Here is a 26820-nt window from a genome sequence, read left to right on the forward strand (position 1 = left end):
TATTAAAGATGTATAAATTACCGTAAGAAGTATATATAAAATTACTACCGTACTGTTGTGTGTGTGTGTGTATACACACCATACTGTGAAAAGTCTTAGGCGCACACAGAATATGTAGGTAGGGTAGTAATTTTATGTACTCCACTATACTGTGGTCTAAAAAAAACAAATTTCATGACATCTGTGAGTGATGGCAAACCTGATTCTGATACGGGTCTCTCTTGTGGTCTGAGAGTGGGAAGGGGCCAGAGAGAGGGGAATCATGGTTAGGGAAAGGGAGCAGGAAGCACCAGAGAGACATTCTGTAATGATCAACATAATGACAAATACAGTACTGTGCAGAGGTCTTAGTACCCGGGCTATATATATGCGCCTGAGACTTTTGCCTGTATATATATGCAACACACATCAAAGTTGCTGGTGAACGCAGCAGGCCGGGCAGCATCTCTAGGAAGAGGTACAGTCGACATTTCGGGCCGAGACCCTTCGTCAGGACTAACGAACACTCGTGTTACTATATATATATATATATATATATATATATATATATTTGGTATGGAGGGGCCACGGCTTAGCATCGGGAAAAGCTGCAGAAAGTTGTAAACACTGCCAGCTCCGTTGTCGGCGCTGGCCTCTTCAGCAACCAGGACGTCTTCAAGGAGCGGTACCTCAAAAAGGCAACGTCCATCGTTCAGGACCCTCATCCGCCAGAACATGCCCTCTTCTCATTGTTACCATCCTGAACACCCACACTCAACGTTCCAGGAACAGCCTCTTCCCCTCCGCCATCCGATTTCTGAATGGACACTGAGCCCGTGAACATTTCCTGAGTATTTTTCCCTTCTCTTTTTGCACTACTTAATTTGATTTTGATAGTACTTACTGTAATTGATGGTTTTATTGGCTTGTATTGCAATGTGCTGCCGCCGCAAGGCAACAGGTTTCATGACGTAGGCCAGCGAGATTAAACCTGATTCTGATTCTGGGGTTGAGTGCCGAACCTCTGCTGCTCCCAGTGTGGCCTCCCCTCCAGTGGGGGAACCACTTCCTGGCACCTTGTCTCCGGCGGCCGCAGCAGGTGGGATTTTCCAGTGGCCACCTGTTTCAGTTCGACTTCCCATTTATACTCCAATGTCTCAGTCCACGACCTCTGGTACCGTAGTGAGGCCATTCTCAGGTTGGAGGAGAAACACCTCATATTCCGTTTGGCTAGCCTCCAACCTGATGGTAAGAAGATTAATTTCTTCAACCAGGAAATCCCCCCCCCCCCCCACTTCTAGCTTTTTCCATCCCCCAATCTGTGGTCCCCCTCTCACTGGCCTCTCACCTTCCTTTGGTTCCCCTTCTCCTTTCTCCCATGGTCCGCTGTCCTCTCCTATCAGATTCCTCCTTCTTCAGGTCCTACTTCACCCCTCTCCTCTCTCATCTATCCACCTACCCCTCACCTATCACCTCCCAGTGTCTCACTTCATCCCCTCTCCCCCACCCACCCACCTTCCCCCTCACCTGGTCTCACCTATCACCTCCCAGTGTCTCACTTCATTCCCTCTCTCCCCCACCCACCCACCTTCCCCCTCACCTGGTCTCACCTATCAACTCCCAGTGTCTCACTTCATTCCCCTTCTCCCCCACCCACCCACCTTCCCCCTCACCTGGTCTCACCCATCACCTCCCAGTGTCTCACTTCATCCCCCCTCGCCCCCACCCACCTTCCCCCTCACCTGGTCTCACCCATCACCTCCCAGTGTCTCACTTCATCCCACCTCTCCCTCCCTCACCCACCCACCTTCCCCCTCACCTGGTCTCACCCATCACCTCTTAGTGTCTCACTTCATCCCCCCTCTCCCCCACCCACCTTTTCCCTCACCTGGTCTCACCTATCACCTCCCAGTGTCTCACTTCATCCCCCCTCTCTCCCACCCACCCACCTTCCCCCTCACCTAGTCTCACCCATCACCTCTTAGTGTCTCACTTCATCTCCCCTCTCCCCCACCCACCCACCTTCCCCCTCACCTGGTCTCACCTATCACCTCCCAGTGTCTCACTTCATCCCCCCTCTCCCCCACCCACCCACCTTCTCCCTCACCTGGTCTCACCTGTCACCTCCCAGTGTCTCACTTCATCCCCCCTCTCCCCCACCCACCTTCCCCCTCACCTGGTCTCACCCATCACCTCCCAGTGTCTCACTTCATCCCCCTTTCCACCACCCACCTTCTCCCTCACCTGGTCTCACCCATCACCTCCCAGTGTCTCACTTCATCCCCCTCTCCCCCACCCACCTTCCCCCTCACCTGGTCTCACCTATCAGCTCCCAGTGTCTCACTTCATCCGCCCTCTCCCCCACCCACCCACCTTCCCCCTCACCTGGTCTCACCCATCACCTGCCAGCTTGTCCTCCTTCCCCTCCCTGACCCTCTTATTCTGGCTTCTTCCCCCTTCCTTTCCTTTCCTGAGGAAGGGTCTTGGCCCGACTATTTATTCATTTCCACAGATGTGGCGTGACCTGTTGAGCTTCTCCAGTGTTTTGTCTGTGCGTTGCTCTGGATCTGCAGAATCGCTCGTGTTTACGATAGACTATTTCCATGGCAGCACGTTTGCTCTTCTTTCACTGAGGCTGATCATGATACATTTTTTTGTGATGCACTTGTGTGTGTCTAACAGGCACTTGTCTGTCTGCGCACCCTGTGATTACCTTCCTCTTGGCATTTGGCCAAGCTTTCCAACTGCCAACACCCTCGCCATCGCTTTGCCAATGTCTGTATCTCGCTGGGCTCTCAAAAGAAAGAGATGCCTTTAGTCATCTTGTTTGTCCGAACTGTCATCATCTTAAAATAGCTGAGACTGTTGTGGTTTCTGGTCGCCCCACTATGGGAGAGATGTTGAGGCTTCGGAGGGGGTGCAGAAGAGGCTCACTGGGACGCTGTCTGGTTTAAAGGGCATGTGCTATCATGAGAGGCTGGACAAACTTGGGTTGTTTTTTTCAGGGCGGCGAAGGTTGTGGGGAGATCCGATAGAGTAGACAAGGAGTATCTGTTTCCTCAGGGTTGAAAGGTCTAACACCAGGGGGGCATGCATTGAAGGTGAGGGGGCAGGTTCAACGGGGATGTGAGAGGCTTAGAATGTGCTGCCTGGTAGGGTGGTAGAAACCAATACGTAAGAGGCTTTGAAGAGATGCCTGGATAGGCACAGGAATGTAATGAAGGTGGAGGGATATGGATGTGGTATACATAGGAGGGATTAGTGTTGGGTGCTTTTGATTTGCTTTTTAGCTGGTTCAGCACAACATTGTGGGCCAAATGGCCTGTTTCTGGGCTGTACGGTTCCATGTTTGACTTGCTCTGTCAGTGTGCACTCATGCCAGCATGCAAACAGGCCCTTCAGCCCAGCTCATCAATGCTGACCCGGGTGCTGGTCTGGGCCAGTCCAGTTTGCCTGCCTTTGGCCCACGTCCCCACTAAGTGTTTGCTGTCCGTTTACCTGTCCAAATGTCTTCTAAATGTTAATGCGGCTGTCAGCTCGTTGTGAATCCCCATCACCTTCTGAACAGCGGGGATATGGAGCAAGGTCTGCGAGGAAGTCAAAGTCTAGTCTGCACAAGTCCATGTGTGCATGGGTGCAAAGAAAAACTTACTCACAGCAGTATCGCGGGCACAGAGCGTCAGGTACACGTTATTCAGAGGAAAAATGTACATTACGTTGAACAATTTTTTTGCAAGAAAATCCAATTAGAACAAAAAAAAAGGCCATTTTAGTGCAAAGTGGTCGGAGTGTTGTCGTACCGAGTTGGTGATTAGGGTTGTGCTGGTCGGTCGAAGGGAAGTCGCTGTTTCTGAACCCGGTGGTGTGGGACTTCAGGCTTCTGCACCTCTTGCCCAATGGGAGCTGCGGGACGATGGCATGGCCCAAAGGTGGAAAGATAAAAGATTAGGTTTACTTGTCACGTGTACATCGAAACAGAGCGAAAAGCGTGATTTGAGTCAAATCAAATCAGCAGTGATCGTGCTAGGAGCAACCTGCAATGTCCACAGCACACCCACAACTGACTGACCCCAACCCGCACGTCTTTGGACTGTGGGAGGAAAGCAGAGCACCCGGAGGAAACCCACGTGGTCCCAGCTCCTTACAGGCAGTGGTGGGACTGAGCCCCGACGGGCTATCGTGGACGCTGGAAAGCGATCGTGCTAACCGCTACACAGAGCTTCCCTCTATTGACTGTTTGAGAATCAATTCAGAGCACTGTACGACAAAAGACTAAAAACAGCAGGCGAGCCCAATGCTTCTCGCCAGTCGCCAAGGGATCAGTGATTGACGGAGGTGTCAGCTTTCAAAACCACCCCCTCCCCTGTGGTGTTGGGGGGGGAGAGCTCGGAACGCTACCCGATACCTCCTGCTCTGGCTGCTTTCGTGAAGAGGTCCTGGGGAACAATGGGAGAGCGAGTTCCTGCACTCCGGCAAGACTGGATATTCCTGAAGTGAGATGGAAACCTGAGCCGGCGGTATTTGTCAGCAGCGAATCGAAAGGCTCCGCGCCGCAGTAGGGCGAGTCCGAGCTGGAGACCGGGCCAGTCACCGAAGGTCATTGTCGTCTTCTGGGAAGGATTAAAACCTGACTAAACAAGATGGACCTGAATAAAGGTTGATATGCTTCAAATGTAGAACTGTACAGCACAGCTCGGGACCTTAGGCCAACAGTAAAATCTCACTCCACCATCAGAGTGAGCCTTTCTTGCTGGGACCTCTGTCGGTCAGGGTCAGCTATGGATGTTGCACTCTAGCTGTCTAGATACACAAGCCCGGGCAGTGCGGTATGGAGAACGAGCTGTTGCCCATGCAGCAGGCTCCCGCTGTACACACATCTGATGAACCCAAAGGAATGGCAGAGACTGGTACGGTTTGGCACCGGTGGCATCGCAAGAGTTGCCAACCAGCGTTGAACTCAATGTAGGACTCCAGTTCTGGATTTTTCTGGGGATTTACTCCCTATGAATGGGTATAGCTGCATGGCATTGGAGCTTTGAGATCAGAATTTTCCTTCTCCTAGATGAGCTGCCAACCATGGCTGACAAGCCACATTTGCCTGAAATGACTGGCTTTAAGGTGCCAGTAACTTGCCCTGTCAGTAGAGATTGTTCCGCTGGGCTTAGTAGCTTAGCCACACCTGAAGGCCAGGAGCTGGACTTGGTTGTCAAAACCTCCTTGAGTCACACACCATTGGGAGCATTTATAGGTAGTGGGAGCTTGTCCCCATTACCACCCCCGGTAATGGGGGCGGGGTGGTGTGGTCGCAATGTTAGTGTTGTGGCTAGTGCAAAGCGTTACGGCACTAGCAGCCACGGATTCCGCCAGTGGCTGTGGCTATGTCTTGTTTCAATTGTTGCGAAGTTCCAAGCAGAACCAATCCTCCGCGTGCCCCGGTCTCCTCCCGCGTCCCAAAGACGTAGGGGTTAGGGTTAGTAAGCTGTGAACATGGAGACAGACAGAAAGGATTAGCCATGATTAAATGGCCGAGCAGATTCGATGGGCCAGATGGCCTAATTCTGCTCCTCTGTCTTATGGTATTATGGTCTTATGGAAACATAGCGACACTCGCAGGCTGCCCCCAGCACAGTTATTGACGCAAACGATGCATTTCGCTGTGTGTTTCCATGTACACGTGACAAATACAACTAATCTCTTTACATTAAAAAAAATCTAAATTTGGGGAAAACGGCTCCCCTGACAAGGAGGTGCCTCCCCCACAACCCCCAGCAGTGAGGAACCCCCTCTCTTACCTCGGACTTGAGATGGCCTGTTTCCCAGGCACTCTCCCTACGGTGCATCCGGTGAGCTGCGTGCTGGGGGGGTGGGGGGCTTTGCCTGTGAGCGACTGGGCTGTCCCCGCCCGTCTCTGTTGGCAGCTCAGCTCATCGCGGTGGAAGGCATCAGGGTCGGTGCACCGTCCGACAGACTGTGGACGCGATTGTCTTGGATGGTTTTCTTGTGCTCCTCTCCCCCCCATTGGGCATCGATACTGTAGAATACAGCAAGTGCTGTTCACTGGTTCATCAGCGCGACCCAATGGCAGGAGGTAGCTGCAGACCAGGCCCTCACGCTGCAGGGTTGCCTGTTGCAGCCGACCGGGGAGAAGATCCAGGTGGCGCGGTGGGAGAGAGCAGGTTAGATTGGGGTTTGGCCACCTCCCCTGTCGGTGCTTTACTCCTGTGTTCCCCCAGTGGATGATGAAGGTTTGTTGGCTCTGGGCCTCTACTCACCGGAATTCAGAAGAATGAGGGGGGACCTCATTGAAACCTATCGAATGTTGAAGGGCCTCGATAGAGTGGATGTGGAGATGTTTCCTATGGTCAGACCAGAGGACACGGCCTCAGAATAGAGGGGCGCCCTTTTAGAGCGGGGATGAGGGGGAATTTCTTTAGCCGGAGAGTGGTGAATATGTGGAGTGAGTTAGTTGATACAGGCGGCTGTGGAGGCCAAGTTGTTGCGTATAACTAAGGTGGAGCTTGATACATTCTTGATTGGTCAGGGCATGAAGAGATACGGGGAGAAGGCAGGAGATTGGGGGCTGAGAGGGAAAATGGATCAGCCATAATGAAATGACACAGCAGACTTGATGGGCCAAATGGCCTAATTCTGCTCCTGTGTCTTATGGTCTTAAGATGAGCTGGATTGCTTATGTCTGCGGTTGACCCAGCACGAGATGAGGAACTGCTACGTACTTGTTTGTGTGGAGGCGTGGCTCCAGACAACATCGATGCACCATCAATCTACAGGCCATGACACTCAAGGACCTGGGCTATCTTATTTTTTGGTTGTGACTGTTATGTTTTTCTATTTCTTCGTGCCTTGTGCTGTGTGCGACTGTTGGTAATGTGATATTCATCTTGGCCCTGGAGTAACACTGTTCCGTTTGGCTGTATTCATCCGTATGGTTGAGTGACAGTTGAATTCAAACTCCTCACTAGTCACGGTTTCCCGATTTGTAGTCTGTTGTCTCCTTTCTGTCATTATCTCCCTCACTGTTTATCTTTCCTCTCCCTGGACTCTGGCTAATTACTTAATTTGAGTTGTTTAATGTCCTTCTTATTTCCTGCCAGTTTGTTTGTGAAAATGCTTTTGTGCATTTCCTTGAAAATTCAGGAAGTGCTCAGGGTGCTTACAGCTTCGAGATCAGTAACATCCTTTAATATGGGTTTGAAAGTTTGCGGATGACACAAAGGTTGGTGGAGTTGTGATGGTGTAGAAGGTTGTCGTAGGTTACAGCGGGACATTGACAGGATGCAGAGCTGGGCTGAGAGGTGGCAGATGGAGTTCAATCCAGAAAAGAGTGAAGTGATTCACTTTGGAAGGTCGAACTTGAAGGCAGAGTACAAAAAGTTAATGACAGGATTCTTCGCAGTGTGGAGGAATAGAGGGATCATGGGGTCCATGTTCATACGCCTCTCAAAGTTGCCACGCAAGTTGATAGGGCGGTTAAGAAGACACATGGTGTGTCGGTCTTTTAGTCGGGGGGTAGTGTTCAAGAGCGGTGAGGTAATGTTGCAGCTCTATAAAACCCTGGTTAGCCCACACTGGGAGTATTGTGTTCAGTTCTGGTTGCCTCATTGTAGGGAGGATGTGGAGGGTGCAGAGGAGATTTACCAGGATTAGAGAGCGTGTCTTATGAGGAGAGGTTGAGTGAGCTGGGGCTTTTCTCTTTGGAGTGAAGGAGGATGAGAAGTGACTTGGCAGGTCTGCAAGATGAGAGGCTCAGACTGAGTGGACAGTCAGAGACTTTTCCCCTGGGTGGAACTGGCTAATCTGAGGGGGTGTAATTTTAATGTGATCAGAGGAAAGTATAGGGGTAAAGGCAGAGGTAGGTTTTTTTACACAGAGAGTTATGGGTGTGTGGAATGCCCTGCTGGGGTGGTGGTAGAGGCAGATACATTAGGGACATTAAAGAAACTCTTAGATAGGATTATGGGAGGGAAGGGTTAGAACGATTTTGGAGTAGGTGAAAGGGTCGGCACAACATCATGGGCCGAAGGGCCTGTACTGGACGGTAATATTGTGTGCTCTGTAGTAATGTTTAAGCCTTGTGCTGCTGCCACAAAACAACGTATTTTACGACACGCGTCAGTGACAACAAACCTGATTCTGCTAGTCCAGCTGCTTCGGTTCAAGGCACTTGCCTGGAGCGAGCTGCTAAGCAGATGTACGCTGATTTGTGCGTGTCCCAGCTGTGGGAAGCATTGTAGATTCTCCTCACTCCTAGCTTCTTTTTTACCCCTCATTGTCAGCGAGACCCAGAGCTTGCAGGAGCGGGACGGACCGCGTTCTCGTGTTACGGGCAGGCCCACTGAGACCGAGCAGCAGCCATTGCAAGCGACAGACCCTTCATACATCCCCAGTACAATAAAATCCACCCTTGTTCTCACAATCCCCCTCGATGCGATCTCGTATCTTATGGTTTCCCTGCACTGCATTTTCTCTGCAGCCGGCACACTTTACTCTGCATTCTGTTGTTGTTCTACCTCAATACGTGTAACGATCTGATCTGGAAGAGCAGTGTGCAGGACAGGTTTTCACTGTACCTACGTCCGTGTGACAGTAATAAACCAGTTCTAGTCGCAAGGTAAGGGTGAGGTGATACCTTCATCAATCAGAGTATTGAGTTTGGCAATTAGGGTGTTATATTGGAGTTGGTGAGGCCTAATTTGGGGTATTGTGTGTAGTTCTGGTCACCCACCTACAGGAAAGATGTCAATAAGATCGAAAGAGAGCAGAGAGAATTGACAAGGACCTGAGATTTAGGGAAAGGTTGAATAGGTGAGGACTAGAGTGCAGGAGAAGGGGAGATTTGATAGAGGCGTGCAAAATGATGAGGGGGGTGGATCGGGTAAGTGCAAGCAGGCTTTCCCCCACTGAGGTTGGGTGAGACTACAACCAGCGGTCATGGGTTAAGGTGAAAGGTGACAAACTGAAGGGGGAACTGCTTCGCTCAGAGTGTGGAAAGAGCTGCCTGTGGAATGGGTTCGATTTCAACATGTAAGAGAGATTGGGTTCAGTGCACGGCTGGGGAGGGTGTGGAGGGCAGTGGTCTAGGTGCCGGACACAGTAACAGACTGGCATGGACTGGACGGGCCAAAGGACGTGTTTCTGTAGTGCTCGCTGACTCTCACGCCTGAGTTTGAAGGGTGGTAAATACTCTGAACTGGGGGGGGAGGCCACAGGGTGTTCTGCCCCTACATCCTGTCCCCTCGGCCACTCCCCACGGGGGGCCCCGAAACCAGATCAAAGAGGCAGGAGATTCCTACCGAGGGGGCATAGGCCCTTCGGCCCAAACTCTTCATGCTGACCACCGTGCCAACCGCCGTCAGTCCCACTATTTTGTGCTTGGCCCACATCCCTCTACACCTTTGCCCCCCAGCGTCATTTAAATGCCGTTTCTGTACCTGCTTCATCGCGCCACCCTCAGTGAGGAAAACCTGCCCTTTGGCTTCCCTTTAAACCCTTTCCCCCTTGCCCAGGGGGAAAGACTGTCACCGTCCACCATGTCGATACCCCTTGAGATTTTATACATCTCTGTAAGGTCACCCCTCAGCCTCTGTCGCTCATGTCCCTCTGTCCCCATAACATCTTTGCAAATCTTTTCTCTCCCCCCCCCCCCCCAATCTTTCCTATCACAGGGTGACCAGAACTCAGCACAGTGCAAGAGAAGGAAAGAGAGGGGGGACAGGGAGAGTTGGGGGTAAGGGGTAGAGGGAGAGGAAGAGCGCGGGTGAGGGAGGGGAAGAGAGCGCAGGTGAGGGAGCGAGGGAATGCTGTGACAGGTCGGTAAACATGTATTTTGGGACGGTGACCTCAATCTCCAAATAACATCCCTGTCCTGCCACTAATAAGGATGTGCTGGGGAGCTGCCCAACCTCGGCAGCGACAGGTCCTTCTCTGTGACTCCCCAGACCGGCCTGGTTCAGGACGGGCGCCGTGGCTCAGCAGAACACTGACCGCGGAGGCTGCGTGCTCTTGCCGCGCGTGGGGACGCTGCAGACTCACAGGCCAGTGGGCCCAACGAACCCGTGTTGACCGTGATGCCGTACCCTCAGTCCGCTCGTTTAGAGTGAGACCCACAGCAGGTCCGGCCCGCCGGATTCATGCTGTTGAAGATGCCCGTCTAAGCACAGCCCCTACACGTCCGAATCTCTGAGCGAGGTAGTGTAATGTCATTACGCCGCCTGCTGTAAGATAGGGGTTCAATCTCTGCCACTGACTTGTACGTTCTCCCCGTGACTGCACGGATTTCCTCTAGGTGCTCTGGTTTCCTCCCACGTCCCATAGGCGTACGGGTGAGGGTTAGCTGTGGTATGTTGTGTTGGTGTTGGAGGGGTGGTGCTGTTTGCGTGCTGCCTCCCACCTCACTCTACACTGATTTGATTTGAGGCATACACCCAATCTATTCTCATAAGACCTGCTCCTCAGTCCGGACAGTATCCAATAACTGTTTAAAAAAAAAACGAGGAGAAAAGGAATTACACACAGAAACAGGCTATTTGGCCCAACTGGTCCTTGCATTCCTATCTATACTAGTCTCTTTGGTTTTCAGAGTCCAAAGTAAACTCACACCAGTGTATGTACATGAGCCTGTCAGAGCAGTGTGTCTGTTTTCTGTCTGTATTGTAGTTTGTGGGACGTTTATTCTGGTAATCTGTCCCGTGGGTCGGGGCGTGGTGGAAGCAAACGAGTGCAGTTACTCATTGACGCTTGGGGTTAACTCCGTAGTGTCCAAGACATTCTCAGGAAGCGGTGCCTCAGAAAGGCAGCGTCCACCACCCAGGACAAGCCCTCTTCTGGTCGTCTACCACCAGGAAGGCGGTTCAGAATCAGGTTTAATATCATCCGCATAGCACGTGAAATTTGTGAACTTTACAGAAGCAGTACAATGGTAAATACAGAGACAAAAGTGAGTTACATTGAGTGTGTATATGTCTACGAAATAGTTAGGTTAAAATGATTAATGCAAAATGGCAGAAATAAAAAGTAGTGAGGTGGTGTTCGTGGGTTCAATGTCCACTCAGAAATCGGATGGTGGGGGGGCGGAGAAGCTGAGTGTGTGTCTCCAGGCTCCTGTACTCCCTTCCTGACGGTAACAGTGAGAAGAGGGCATGTCCTGGGTGATGGGGGTCCGTAATGATGGACGCTGCCTTTCTGAGACATCGCTCCTTGAAGGTGTCCTGGAAACTACGGAGACTGGTGCCCGTGACGGGGCTCACTAATTTTACAAGTTTCCGCAACTTATTTCGATCTTTTCCAGTCGCCCCTCCTTCCCCTACACTAGACGGTGATGCAGCCAATCAGAATGCTCTCCACTGTATATTTGTAGAAGTTTTTGGGTGTTTTAGTTGACAAACCAAATCTCCTCAAACTGGTAATGAAATATAGCCACTGTTTTGCCTTTATGGCTGCGTCGATGTGTTACATCCAGGTTAGATCCTCAGAGATACTGACACCCAGGAACTTGAAATCGCTCACTCTCTCCACTTCTGATCCTTCTATGAGCACTGGTGCATGCTCACTCCTGTGCATCCTCTCGTCACCATCTGAAATTCTGCCAACAATGGTTGTGTCATCAGCAAATTTATAGATGACATTTGAGCTGTGCCTAGCCACACAGTCGTGGGTGCAGAGAGAGTAGAGCAGTGGGCCAAGCACACACCCCTGTGGAGGTCTGTGTTAATTGTCAGCGAGGTGGAGGTACGAACAGAGAAAACCTACAGCACAATACAGGCCCTTTGGCCCACAAAGCCGTGCTGAACAATCTTATTTCCAATTCACACAGATTGCGGTCTGCCGGTTAGGAAGTCGAGGATCCTGTTGCAGAGGGAGGTACAGAGGCCCACGTTCTGCAGCTTTTTGATCGGGACTGTAGGAATGATGGTGTTAAACGCTGAGCTGTAGTCAATAAACAGTATGCTGAGATAGGTATTTGCGTTGTCCAGGTGATCCAAGGCCCCATGGAGAGCTATTGAGATTGCGTCTGCTGCAGACCTGTTGTGGCGATAGGCAAATTGCAGTGGGTCCAGGTGCTTCCTGAGACAGGTGTTGGCGAGCCTGAAGAGAGAGACACTCAGCGATTCAGGAACAGCTTCTACCCCTCTGCTGCCCGATTCCTAAACAGACATTGAACCCGTGAACACTACCTCACCTTTATTATTTCTGTTTTTGCACTATTTTAATTTAACCATTTAATATACATATATATACTTACTGTAGTTCATTGAATTATATTTTTATATTTATCGTGTATTGTACTGCTGCCACTAAGTTAACAAATTTGACGACATATGCCAGTGATAATAAACCTGATTCTGATTCTGAGTTGGTTGTTAGCCAGAGGGGGAGACACGTGGAATGGTATTTTTTAATTGAAATGCTAATTTAGTTGGACGGCTAATTATGCGTATTTATTTATTTATTTGTTCTTTATTGATATACAGTGAAGAGCTGGCCCTTCCAGCTCTTTGAGCCGCCCCACACAGCAGTCCAACCCCCTAATTTAACCCCAGCCTAATCACGGGGCAATATACAATGACCAATTAACTTACCAACGGTGCGTCGTTGGACTGTGGGAGGAAACCGGATTACCCGGAGGAAACCCATGCGGTCACGGGGAGAACATACAGACTCCTTACGGGCAGCGGTGGGAATTGAACCCGGGTCGCCCGTACTGTAAATCGTTGTGCTAACCACTACACTACCATGCTGCCCCCACAGTAATTAGAAGCTTCAGTTATGCTTATTTTAATGCTAAGATTGATATATCGCTAATTTAGTACGGTTTTTATTGCTAAGGTTAATCGTCTTTGTTGGAATTGTATAAAGGATTGATCGCACCTTCTTCGTTTTGGAAATTTGGTATTTGGAAGCGCGACGTACAGTGTTGATTACCCTGGCGTAGTCTCTCAGCGGTTTTGGTTTTCACGCAACCTGCGTTTCATTTTCTTGTGGGCATTCACAGTAGATACAAGGAATCTCAGTACAATCAGCACGCAACACAGTCAGGCAGACAACCCGCATGGAAAAGACAAATACAAAAAGAGAAAAAGAATAACTAAGCACTAAATATCGAGAACATGAGATGAGGAGTCCCTGAGAGTGAGTCTGGCTTTTGCCCACGTTTGGCCCAAATACCACTAAACGTTTCCTGTTCATCTACCTGTCCAAGTGCCTTTACTCACTGCCCATTACACCACTGGCGTTTCGGGCAGCAGTGAAGGTACTCCATCTCTGGTGGTGTTCAGGGCTTCCTTCATCGTGTCAGTAGCTTCCTCTCCGTTTTCACTACTGTCAGTCACGCAAGTCCCGGGTGGAGACTCAGGAATACCGTCGCTCTCAGATTCTTCATCGCTGTTTCCGTAACAGTTTTGTCTGACCGATCAGGGTTGTCAGCCCTGAACCTGGAGGACTGGTGGACCACTGTTAGTCTGACCTCTACCCTTTGACCCTGTTTGACATGGGTGACCCTACCAAGAGCCAAAGTGCAAAGCCCGGACTCCAGCCAATGTAGCTCTTCGGGTCAGTGAGGCACACGAGCCTCCAAACCCTACGACGAGGTCGTGGTCCTCTTGGAGGCTAGTGTCTTTGAAATGTCTTTAACGTACCTGCCTCAACCACATCCTCTGGCAGCTCACTCCACGTGCAGACCACGTTGTGGGTGGAGAAGCTGCCCCTCGTAGCGGTTAGCATGATGGCTGTAAGCTGGGGTTCGATTCTTGCCCCTGGCTGTAAGGAGTGAGCTTTCTTCGGGTGCTCCGTTTCCCTCCTACATTCTAAAACTGTACCTTTGGGGTTGATGAGCTGTGGGCCTGTTATGTGTTTGCACTGGAAGTGGGACAACACTTGTGGGCTGCCCCCAACGCAACCTTCGCTGACTTGATTTGACACAAAGACTTATATCACTGTATGAATCCATGTGCATGTGACAAATAAAGCTAATCTTTAATCTTTAAAACCTTAAGACAGAAGCACTGCCCATAGATATCATTTCCATAAACGTTGGTGCAGTGTTTCCAGAAATTGACTGTGGATGTTGCCAGGACTTGGGAAAGGTTGAGCAGGTTCAGAACTTTATTCCCTGGAGTGTAGGAGAATGAGGGGAGATTTGAGAGAGCTATTTAAAATTATGAGGGGTATAGATAGGGTAAATGCAAGCTGGCTTTTTCCTCTGAGATTGGGTGAGACTAGACCTCAAAGTTACGGGTTAAGGGTAGAAGGTGACGTATTTGAGGGGGAACGAGCTGGTGGATGAGAGTTCGATTTCAACATCTGACAGAAGTTTAAATAGGCACGTGGATGGAGCGGGTATGGAAGGGCTACGGTGCTGAGTCGGTGGCACTAGGACGAATAGCAGTTCATCGCGGACTAGTTGGGCCGAGTGGCCTGCTTCTTGCTGGTTCTGTGACTCTATTTGATATTTCTCTCGTTCCCTTGCAGTTGTTCCGTGAAGTTCGAATAATGAAGATTCTCAATCATCCCAACATAGGTGAGAGCTCGCTTCTTCGACTGAGCCCTGGCGTGAGCCCTTTTCCTCGTCCTGTGCGTGTCGGGGGGTGGGAGTGTGGAACGTGTGGGATTTGCCCTCCCTTTGTGTGCATGTGCAACCCTCCGCCCCCTGGGTTCTGACCTCTGAGAGTCTGCTCCGTGCTGGGTAAAGTTGCTTTGCTTTTAATTATTTTTATTGAGAGGGACAACCAACATACCTTTCTTGCCCAATTCAACAGTTTCATTTAATATCAGAGAAGGCATCTAATATACAACCTGAAACTCTTGTTCTTCACTGACATCCACAAAAACAGAGGTGTCCCACAGAATGAGTGACAGTAAAAATGTTAGAGCCTCCTCCCACACAACCAGCAACACAACAACAACCCTCCCCCTCCCCACTTCAGCCAAAAAAGAGCATCCACATCCTCCACCCCCCAAGCAAGCAATAGCAAAGCTCCCAAGGGAGGCCATGATCTGCAGTCTAACAAGAGCTAATAGTTCACCCTACAATTTCACACAGCACAGGCTGTCTCTCCCCCTAGTAAAGGGACAGAGAGGTGCTCTCCTTCCACAACAAGAGGGTAGACCAACACTGACAAACAACTTGCTCACTATGGTGTAAAAGTTTGCTGCGTCACTTTGTTTTCCAAGTTCTCCAGCTCTAGAACCGGCAACAATCTCTTCCCCCACCAGTGAGAGAAAGACAGAGCGCCCGATTCACCAATTACAGAGCCCACGACAGCTGATCCGTAGCTCCCGGTGTTCCGTTTTCTCCCGCGACGCTTCCGTCAGCAGCGCTGGCAGAGGCTCGGCTCGACCCCAGGGTCACAAAGCCTCGGGACCCCGAAGGCACACTCATCTTCTCGGCCGTGTCCTTGGGGTATCGGAAAACGGCTGGTCGTGAGCCCCCAGCAGTGCGTCCCACCGCCGCAATGAACTGAAGTTTGAGTGTAGCCCTAGGTCGGGGTCTTCGACAGAACCCCACCCACCTTGAAAAAGGAAAAAGAGAGAGATCAAAGGTAGAAATCAGCTGTTTCCACAGATGAGCTGGAAGGAGGCACTGTGGAGCGCCATCGTAGCTATACTCATGTGACCAATTAACCTACTCACCTGTACGTCTTTGGACTGTGGGAGGAAACCAGAGCACCCGGAGGAAACCCACTCGGGGCGCCAGAGCTCAGTTCCGACGTCATCTGTAAGGAGTTTGCACGTCCTTCCCGTGAACGCGTGGGTTTCCTCCGGGTGCTCCGGTTTCCTCCCGCAATCCAAGATGTACCGGTCGTTGTACATTGTCCTGCGACCCGGCAAGGGTTAAACTGGCGGGTTGCTGGCGTCGCAGCTCGAAGGGCTGGGAGGGCCCTGTTCCGCTCTGTACCTCAAAATAAAATGAAATCAAAGGTCTTCGTTTGTGTGCCATGCAGACAGACTGCTCTAAATATCGGCACATTGAGGTTGTACACGGAGTATTGTGGGCAGTTTCGGGCTCCTTTTCTCAGAATGCATCAAAGGAGGTTTACAAAAATGATTCCAGGGTTGAATGGCTTGTCAGATGAGCAGCGTTTGATGGCTCGGGGTCTGTGTTTACTAGAATTCGGAAGAATGAGGGGTGACCGCATTGAAACCTATCGAATGGTGAAAGGTCTTAGTAGAGTGGATGTGGAGGGGACGTTTCAGGATAGAGGGGGGCGTCCTTTTAGAACGGAGATGAGGAGGGATCTCTTTAGCCAGAGAGTGGTGAGTCTGTGAGATTAGTTGATACGGGCGGCTGTGGAGGCCAAGTTGTTGAGTATAATTAAGGCAGAGGTTGATAGATTATTGATTGAGTCATGAAGGGACACGGGGAGAGGACGGAAGATCGGGGCTGAGGGGGAAAATGGATCAACCATGATGAAATGGCAGAGCTGACTCGATGGGCCAAGTGGCCTAATTCTGCTCCTGTATCTTATGGATTTATGGAGAAGCCATAACTATGCAGGATAAAGTGTTACAGTTACAGAGAAAGTGCAGTGCGGGCAGACAGTTAGTTACAAGGGCCACAGTGAAGGCAGTTTGCGTCCACAGAGTCCATCTTGTACTAGGGGACCATTCAATAGCTTGATACCAGTGGGGTAGAAGCTGTCCTCAGGCCTGGTGGTACATGCTTTCAGGCTGTTGTATCTTCTGCCTGATGGGAGAAGAGAAAGTGTGTGCCGAGGGTGGTGTCCCCGATTATCTTGACTGCTTTTCCCAGGCAGTGGGACGTGGAGGGGAGGCTGGTTTGTGTGGTGGGCCAGGCTGTACCCGCCCCTCTCCACAGATGAACCGGCCGGCGCGTGCTTTCAGTGGGGTCAGACCAAGCCTTCTGAATGTCTGAACCCCACCCCAAAGGAAGTTCCACTCCCTTGGGATCGTAGCGGAGCTGGGGGAGGAAGGGTGGGAGGATCGCGAGTTGTGGATGCATCACCCCATCACGTCCCTGGAATGTAACGGTCAGCAGCCTTGTAGCAGCAAACGCACCAGGCTCAGCACAGAAACTTACAGCCGTTTCCTATTCCAGAAGAAGCGGGAGTCTGCAGCGGACTTGGACAGATTAGGAGAATGGGCAAAGAACTGGCAGGTGGTATACAGTGTTGGGAAGTGTATGGTCACGCACTTTAGTAGAAGGAACAAAGGCATCGATTACTTTCTAATCGGGGAGTAAATTCAGCAATCCGAGGGGCAAAGGGACTTGGAGACCTCGTGCAGGATTTCCTGGAGATTAACTTGCAGACTGCATCAGTGGTGAGGAAGGCAAGTGCAATGTTAGCATTCACTTTGAGCGGACTAGAACATACGAGCAAGAATGCTGCTTAGATCGCACTTCTGAGTATTGTGAACAGTTTTGGGCCCCGTATCTATGAGAGCATGTGCTGGCTTTGGAGAGGGTCCAGGCGAGGTTCGCGAGATAGTTCCCGGGAATTAAACAGTAATACCTGAGGAGCATTTGATGGCTATGGGCCAGTACTCGCTGGAGTTCAGAAGAATGAGGGGGGAACCTGATTGAAACCCATCGAAAATTGAAAGGCCTGGATAGAGTGGATGTGGAGAGGATGTTACCCATAGTGGAGTCTAGCAGCAGAGGGCACAGCCTCCGAATAGAAGAACATCCGTTTAGACTAGAGATTAGGAACTTCTTTAGCCAAATGGTAGCTTTCAATGACAGCTATGGAGGCAGAGTCATTGACTATATTTAAAGTAGAGCTAGATCATCATCATCATCATCAGGTGCCGTGCCCAGTTTGAGCTTTGACTGCCATGGCCCACACACTCCTGTTTCGGGTCAAATGGATCAATTCATTGGTATTCATTTCCAGTTCTCTGGCTGTTGTCTCCATCATCATTTGTCTTTGTCTTCCTCTTGCTTTCTTCCCTTCAACCTTTCTCGTAATTACTGTGCATTCTAACTCCTCTTTCCTAATCACATGTCCAGTGAAGTTACGTTGCCTTTTCATGATCTCGTACGTTATTTCTCTTTTTGTGTTTGCTCTGTTCATGACATCTTCGTTAGATATTCGTTTCGTCCATGATATTCTTTGCATCCTCTTCAAAAACCACATCTCTGCTGCTACAATTCATTTCCTCATGTTACTAGATATTGTCCAACATTCTGAGCCATATAACATAACTGGATAAACGTAACATTTCATTACTCTGAGGCGGGTTGTCATGCCTAGTTTAGTATTGGTCAGTATACTCTTCATTCTCGTAAAGGTGTCTTTTGCCATCCCTATTCTTCTTTTGATGTCCAAGTCGCACCTGCCATCTGATGTCACCCAGCTTCCTAAGTAGCAAAAGTTCTTTACTTGTTTTCTGTCTTCCCTGTTTACTCTCTGCCTGCAGATAGGATTCTCCTTCTTTTTGGATATCACCATACATTCTGTCTTTTTGCAATTGTTAGATCCACTTTTGCACTTTCTTCAACAATTATATCAATTCAGTTTTGTAGTTCTTCCTCCGTACTTGCAATTAACACAGTGTCATCTGCATATCTGAAATTATTGATGTTTTCACCGCCAACTTTGATTCCCAAGATGTCTCTTATTTTTTGTAATATTGTTTCACTCTACACATTAAATAAATCGGGGAGAAAACACACCCTTGTCTAATGCCTCTCTTGATTTTCATAAACTGACTCACTTCTCCATCTATTCTTACAACCGCAGTTTGTTCCCGGTACAGATTTCTGATTAGGCGGAGATCTTTCGAATCTAGATCTAGAGTTTTCTGTAATATTTCAAATAACCTATTGTACTTCACTTTATCAAATGCTTTCGTGTAGTCGATAAAACAAACAAATCCTTTTGCACTTGAATAGCTCGCTCTGATAGTATCCTTAACATCGATATTGCGTTTCTTGTACCTTTGTCTTTCACAAATCCACATTGTTCTTTACCTATTTCAGCTTGCATCTTACTTTTAGCTCTTGTCATCAAAATTCTCGGAAGTATCTTGGTGATATGACCCATTAAACTTATGGTCCTATGTAATTCACTTTCTATTGCTCCAGCTTTCTTAGGAAGAGTGATAAATACTGATATTTTCATCTCTTCTGGTATTGTTCTAAATAGGTTCTTGATTAGTCAGAGTGTCAAAGGATATGGGGAGAAGGCAGGAGAATGGGGTTGAGAGGGATAATAAATCAGTCATGGTGGAATGGTAGACCAGACTCGATGGGCTGAATGGTCCTGTGTCTTGTGGGCTTATGGTCTTTATCTCCAACACAAGTTTGAAACTTTTCCTGTGACACTTTCTTTTTAAACCCTGATTTTATTCTTCTCTCTTGCAGTTAAATTATTTGAGGTTATTGAAACAGAGAAGACACTGTATCTAGTAATGGAGTATGCCAGTGGGGGTGAGTATCTCGGAGTGATGCATGCGAGAGACGGTGGGTGGGGGGTGGTGGTGTGCTAGCTCAGTGCCTGCAGCTCCCAGTCTTGGCCCCGTGTGGAAGGACTCCTGCCTGCAGGTGTAAGGGTCTCCCCTTCCTGTTGTGTGTCCCAATGAGGGGTCACAACCTGACTGTTTATTCTCCTCCATAGATGCTGCCCGGCCTGCTGAGCCCCCCCCCCCCCCCCCCCGTGTTTTGTGTGTGTTACTCCAGCACCCACCTCATCCCCTTGGATCAGGCACTCAGTGTGCCCGCAATAACGTGGGCGGCAGACACGTATAATCTGCAGAGCAGACAACGCGGCCCACGTGGTGGTGCAGTTTTATTTACTGGAGATCCAGCACGGTACAAGGCCCTTCTGGACCAACGAGGCCGTGCCGCCCAGTTACACTCACGTGTCCAATTAACCTCCTAACCAGGAGGAAACCCACACTCAGAGCCTCCTTACAGAGGGCGGCAGGGTTGGACTGCGATCGCTGACCGTACAGCGTTGCACTTTGAAGCTCTGGCACCCAGGTGACCTCCCATCCAGGCCTGAACCTGCTCAGCTTCCAGGCTGATGCAGGATTCCCCCACCCCCATGTGTCTCGCAAGATCTTGTGTTTCGTTTCCTGGCTAACTCTCCACGTTGCCCTGCAGGGGAAGTCTTTGATTACTTAGTTGCGCATGGAAGAATGAAAGAGAAGGAAGCCAGAGCCAAATTTCGACAGGTAAGTTGAGCCCAGGTGCACCCAGGTTATCAGGGGGTGGTGGGAATGCAAAGGAATTGGAGTCAAAATCAGGTTTAATATCACCGGCACACATGGTGAAATTTGTTGTCTTTGTGGCAGCAGTACAATGAGGTACATAATAGAAAAAATGTGAATTACAGTAAGTTTAGATGTATTAACTAGTTAAGTAAGTAATGCAGAAATAGAAATAAAAAAGCAGTGAGGTAGTGTTCATGGGTTCAGTGTCCATTCAGAAATCGGATGGCGGAGGGGAAGAGTCTGTTACTGAATCGCTGAGTGTGTGGCTTCAGGCTCCTGTACCTCCTCCCTGACGGTAGCAATGAGCAGAGGACATGTCCTGGGAGATGGGGGTCCTTAGTGACGGATGCTGCCTTTTTGAGACATTTGGACATCTTGAAGGAGAGGCGAACACCCACAATGGAGCTGACTAATTTGACAGCTCTCTGCAACTTACTTCTATCCTGTGCAGTAGCCCCCCACCCCCCATACCAGATGGTGATGCAGCCAGTCAGAATGCTCTCCAGGGTACATCTTCTGAAATTTGCCGCTGTTTTAGATGACAAACCAGATCTCCTCAAACTGCGTTTTTAATGCTGTGTCCCTTCTGACCACTGAGCACATCCACAAGGAACGCTGCTACGGGAGAGCAGAATTCATCATCGCGGACCTCTGCCAACCAGGCCGTGCTCTCTTCTCACTGCTGCCATCGGGAAGGAGCTACAGGAGCCTCAGGACTCGCACCACCAGGTTCAGGAACAGTTATTACCCCTCAACCGTCAGGCAGGAGGTACAGAGCCTCAGGACCCACACCACCAGGTTCAGGAACAGTTATTACCCCTCAACCATCAGGAAGGAGGTACAGGAGCCTCAGGACCCACACCACCAGCTTCAGGAACAGTTATTACCCCTCAACCATCAGGAAGGAGGTACAGGAGCCTCAGGACCCACACCACCAGCTTCAGGAACAGTTATTACCCTCAACCATCAGGAAGGAGGTACAGGAGCCTCAGGACTCGCACCACCAGGTTCAGGAACAGTTATTACCCTCAACCGTCAGGCTCCTGAACCAGAGTGGATAACTTCACTCACCTCAACACTGAACTGATTCCACAACCTACTGACTCACTGTCATGGACTCTACAACACGTGTTCTCGGTTTATTTATATGTACATATTTTTTATTTATAAAATTTTGCACATTGGTTGTTTGTTGGTCTGTATTTGTAAGACCAGAGGAAAATAGTCTGTCCCTTTATTCCTTCCACCAAAGTCCATGACCATACATTTCCTGACACTGTATTCCACCTGCCACTTCTTTACCCATTCTCCCAATCTGTCCAAGTCCTTCTGCAGGCTCCCTGCTTCCTCAACACAACCTGTCTCTCCGCCTACAAACTCGGTTCATCCCAGTCAGCCAAGCTTTTCTCCGTGCTAGTATCTTTCCTGTGACACCCTGGACTCTCTATTTGACAGATTGATGCCAGCCTCCCCTGGTTCAGCTCCCTTCCTATCCCCATCACTTCCATGGCCCTCCCTCCACCTGCAGCACGTTGCATTCGTTCAGAAGTTCAAAGAAAAATAAAGAAATGCGAACAAACAATGTGCAGAAGAAGACGAACTCTGTAAGCTGAAATAACACTGAGAAGATGAGTTTGTAGAGTATTTGAAAGTGAGTCTGTCAATCATAGAATCAGTTTAGAGTTGAGGTGAGTGATGGTTTAAGAGCCTTTATGGCTGAAGGGTGATAACTGTTCCTGAACTTGGCAGTGTGGGACCCAAGGCCCGATGGTAGCAACGAGAAGAGGACGTGGCTTGGATGGTGGGCATCTTTGATTATTGATGCTGGTTTCTTGTGACAGTCCTCCTTGTAAATGTGTTCAGTGGTGTTGAGGGCTTTTCCTGTGATGGACTGGGCTGTATTCACCACTTTCTGTACACCTCTCTGTTCTTGGGTATTGGCGTTTTACTACCAGGCCGTGATGCAGCTGGTCAGGGTACTCTCAACTATAGAAGTTCAGTCCTTTCTTCTGTCTACCTGTTCCATCCTTCTGCCCTCTTTCCCTCCGCCACCTAACTGTCTTCTCTCTAATCCTTGTCATACCAGCATTTTCCATTCAATTTTCCCATGTAAGCAGTCACAGTACAGTTACAGCCCCTGACCACAAGGGGTCTCTATGATGTCACTTTCTCCTCATTGTATCTGAATTTGAATTTATTTAAATCTTACATCCATCCCACAACGTGAGGGAGTAAAAATCTTCGCATTATGACTCCGACGCAATGTACAGACATATGAATTTATAAGTCTAATGGCTTGTAGAAAGAAACTGTCCCGTAGCCTGTTGGTCCTGGCTTTAATGCTGTGGTAGCATTTGCCAGACGGAAGCAGCTGAAACAGTTCATGGTTGGGGTGACTGGTGTCCCTAGTGATCTTCCAGGCCTTCTTTATGCACCTGCTACTGTAAATGTCCTCAATGGAGTGAAGTTCACATCCACAGATATGCTGGGCTGTCCGTGATCAAGGTTGGTGCAGTTTCCACACCAGGCGGTGAAACAGCCAGTCAGGATGCTCTCGATGGTGCCCCTGTGGAACCTCTTGAGGATTGGGAGGCTCATGCTGAACAACTTCAGTCACCTGAGGTGGAAGAGATGCTGTTGTGCTTTTTTCTGCCACACAGCCGGTGTGTACAGTCCAGGTGAGATCTTCGGTGATGAGTTTACTGAGGGACTTGAAACTACCCACCCTCTCAACTTCAGTCCCATTGGTGTTGATTGGGGTGAGCCTGTCACCGTTCCTCCTGTAATCCACAATCAGCTCTTTTCTTTTTTGGACATTGAGGAAGAGGTTATCTTGGCACCACTGTGTCAGGGTGTGAACCTCGCCTCTGTAGGCTGTCTCATTACCGCTAGAAATAAGCCTGATCTATGTCATATTGGCGTGTGGTTAAGGCGTCGGTCTAGTGATCTGAAGGTCGCTAGTTCGCGCCTCAGCTGAGGCAGTGTGTTGTGTCCCTGAGCAAGGCACTTAACCACACATTGCTCTGCGACGACACCGGTGCCAAGCTGTATCGGCCCTAGTGCCCTTCCCCTGGACAACATCGGTGGCGAGGAGGGGGGGAGACTTGCAGCATGGGCAACTGCCGGTTTTCCATACAACCTTGCCCTGGAAATCTTCCAAGGCGCAAATCCATGGTCTCACGAGACTAACGGATGCCTATTATGTCATGTCACCTGTGAATTTGATCAGCAGATTGGAGCTGTGTGTGGCAGCACAGTCGTGGGTGTAAAGGGAGTGGGGGGGGGACTCAGGGCACAACCCTGAGGGGCATCTGTGTTGAGGGTCAGAGGTGAGGGAGCCCATCCTTACCAGCTGTTGGCAATCCGATAGGAAGTTTAGGATCCAGCTGCACAAGGTCAAGGCCCCTGAGCTTCCTGTCCGGTCTGGAGGGAATTATGGTGTTGAATGCTGAACGGTAGTCCAGGAACAGCATTCTAGCATACGCATCCCTTTTCTCCAGGTGAGTGAGGATGGTGTGTAGTGCTGTGGCTGTGGCGACATTGGTAGACTGGTTGTGTCGGTAGGCGAATTGTAAGGGGTCCAGTGTGGGTGGTAGCAAGCTGCAGATGTAGTCCTTGACCATCTCAAGCATTTGTCCTCTTAAAGCATTTGCTTTATAATTGAGTTAAATTTCAAAGCTAGTGCCCAACTTATTGCCAGCTGCACAGGTATGTAACTAGTGTGCCCAAGATTTCCGTATATTATGTCTTTCCAGTTACCAAGTAACACGTAATACTAGTGAGCTAATAAATACTCTTATTTCTGTTTCCCAACCACCTTCCTATTTTAACCAATATACAGCAGGTAGCCAGGGTGCCTTTTGTACAGTACCACAGTAATTTTATGTACTGCACAGTACTGTTGCCACAAAAAAACCAAACTTCCTGACAAATGTGAGTGATAAACCAGACTCAGAAATGGGTCTGTACTGTGGACTGGGAGTGAGATGGGGGTCATGGGTGGGAAAAGGGGAAGGGAGAGCGGAGGGAGCGGAAAGCACCAGAGGATTTTGTAATGATCAATAAACTAATCGTTTGGGGATCAAATGCCCTTGCCCGGTGTCTCAGGGCTGGGTGTGTCTGCACCCATGCCACCCCCTGCCCCTGGCACTCCTCTGCCACCTGTCCCACATCCCTCCCGCAACGCCCCACCCTCGCCATTCCCAACATCCTCTGCTCCCGCCAGATTTACAAACTCGCTCTCCACTCCACGCTGCCAAGTACAGTACCGTGCGAAAGTCTTCAGCACCCTGGCGATATGTTTGTGCCTAAGACTTTTACACAGGACTGCACGAGCTGACGTACAGCGCACACACGACGTGTAGTTCAGTGCACAGCACTGTCACTGTCATAAATGATGTGGTAGCAGGGTACTCAGGAGCTGTTACCCAGCCTAACAGCCCTTGTTCTGATACCGCGGTGCCTTCTGCCTGACTGTGGGAGATCAGAGATTGCAGGAAGGATCCTTGGCAACTCTGAGGGCTCTGCGAACGCAGCGCCTTGGGTGTGTGTCCCGGATGGTGGGGAGGGGCTCCTGAGCATTCCTCACAGTCTGTTGCAGGGACACACGGGCTCTGATACACAGCGTGCACAGGGAAAATACAATTTCTGACCAAAGCAATCTCCGTGTTGCTGTACTGAGGTACTGGTCCGGGTTGTGCCGGTCGGGTCAGGATCTGAACGGTCGAAGGGGAGTCGCTGTTCCTGAACACGGTGGTGCGGGTCTTCGGGCTCCTGTGCCCCCTGCCCGATGGGAGCTGCGAGAAGACGGCACGGCCCGGGTGGTGGGGGAGCTTTGATGATGGATATTGCCTTCCTGACGCAGCCCCTCCTGGAGATTTTACCGGTGGTGGGGTGGGATGTGCCCATGATGTACTGGACTGAGTCCAGCACTCTCTGCATTTCAGTTGTACCAGACTGTGAGCAACTAGTTCTGCCTGTGCCCTAGAAGCCATTTGCCTGCGGCATCAGCCACTTGAGTCAGCAGATCACAGTACTTGCCTGGGGGTTACTGAGACCTTTGAAATCCCTGCTTTCCAGCTGGAATACTTGCTCCTCCAGCCTGAGTCTGGCCTCATGGACACGGGAATGGGAGGTTGAATTAAAATGAGTCGCCACTGGTAAATTAGGACCCTGGTCAGACCCCACTTGGAGTACTGTGCTCAGTTCTGGTCGCCTCACTACAGGAAGGATGTGGAAGCCATGGAAAGGGTGCAGAGGAGATTTACAAGGATGTTGCCTGGATTGGGGAGCATGCCTTATGAGAATAGATTGAGTGAACTTGGCCTTTTCTCCTTGGGGCGACGGAGGATGAGAGGTGACCTGATAGAGGTGTACAAGATGATGAGAGGCATTGATCGTGTGGATAGTCAGAGGCTTTTTCCCAGGGCTGTAATGGTTGCCACAAGAGGACGCAGGTTTAAGGTGCTGGGAGAGTAGGAAAAAGCCTACTCAGGGAAAGGTTTTTACGCAGAGAGTGGTGAGTGTGTGGAATGGGCTGCCGGCAACGGTGGTGGAGGCGGATACGACAGGGTCTTTTAAGAGACTCCTGGACAGGTACATGGAGCTTAGAAAAATAGAGGGCTATGGGTAAGCCTAGTACTTTCTAAGGTAGGGACGTGTTCGGCACAACTCTGTTGGCCAAAGGGCCTGTATTGTGCTGTAGATTTTCTATGTTTCTGTGTTAAATTCTGCCTTTTGTGGTGGATAGATTACAGGAGGATTGGAGGCTCCAGTAACTCATGCAAACTTCTATAGGTGCGCAATGAGAGTATTCTGACTGCTTGCATCACGGCCTGGCGTGGGGACAGGAAAGTCCACAGAAAGTGATGGATACAGCCCAGTCCGTCACAGGCAGTTCTGCCAACACTGCTGAGCACATCTACGCAGAACGCTGTCACAAGGAAGCAACCTCCATCGCCAAGGGCTCTCTTTTCACGACTACCGTCAGGCAGGAGGTACAGGAGCTTTCGGCCCCACACCACCACGTTCAGGAACGGCTAGTACCCCTCAACCATCAGGCCCCTGAACTGGTGTGGGTAACTTCACTCACCACAACTCTGAACTGATTCCCCAACCTGCAGGCTCACTCTCAACGACTCTGCACCTCATGTTCTCAGTATTATCGATTCCATTTGTTGGCTCAATTTGTCGTCTTTGGCACATTGGTTGTTTGTCAGTCTTCGTGTGGTTTATCATTGATTTTGTGTTTGTTTATTTTTCTGCAAATGGGATGAAGAAGCTGGGAGGGGAGAGGTAGAAGAGGCAAGGGGCAAGGAAATGATTCTTAGGGACATAAATGTGCTTGGTTAATAGATTGTCTTTGTCCCTGAGAAAGGCGCACCTTAAGAAGACCATAAGACATAGGAGCAGAATTAGGCTATTGGGCCCATCGGGTTCTCACTGCCTTGTTTGATTGCAAGTTTCACGTCTGCTGGGTTGGCTGGGGGGGTTCTGGACCACATACGTGCGTACTCTGCATGGTATTTTACTGCTGGGTTTGTCGACTTGCATGTACGAGGACTGAGCCTCAAGCCGCGGTGTTGCGGGGATGGGCATCTGGACTCTTTAATTCCGTGAGTGTGTTCTTCTGTGTGACTGTCGGTGCCTTGA

The 26820-nt window shown here is 49.9% G+C and overlaps 1 protein-coding gene across 6 annotated transcripts in view; it reads left to right on the forward strand.

The window, feature by feature from the left end:
* mark2b (MAP/microtubule affinity-regulating kinase 2b) overlaps positions 1–26820 on the forward strand; it is a 180669-nt gene that overhangs the window by 107044 nt on the left and 46805 nt on the right. For all 6 annotated transcript variants that reach the window (XM_072245999.1, XM_072246000.1, XM_072246002.1 and 3 more), the window contains 3 exons: positions 14464–14512; positions 19319–19384; positions 20060–20130. In XM_072245999.1, the coding sequence (XP_072102100.1) occupies positions 14464–14512; positions 19319–19384; positions 20060–20130 (186 nt within the window). The remainder of the gene's footprint in view (positions 1–14463; positions 14513–19318; positions 19385–20059; positions 20131–26820) is intronic.

The sequence above is a fragment of the Mobula birostris genome, chromosome 28, assembly GCF_030028105.1.
Source record: "Mobula birostris isolate sMobBir1 chromosome 28, sMobBir1.hap1, whole genome shotgun sequence".
NCBI lineage: Eukaryota > Metazoa > Chordata > Chondrichthyes > Myliobatiformes > Myliobatidae > Mobula > Mobula birostris.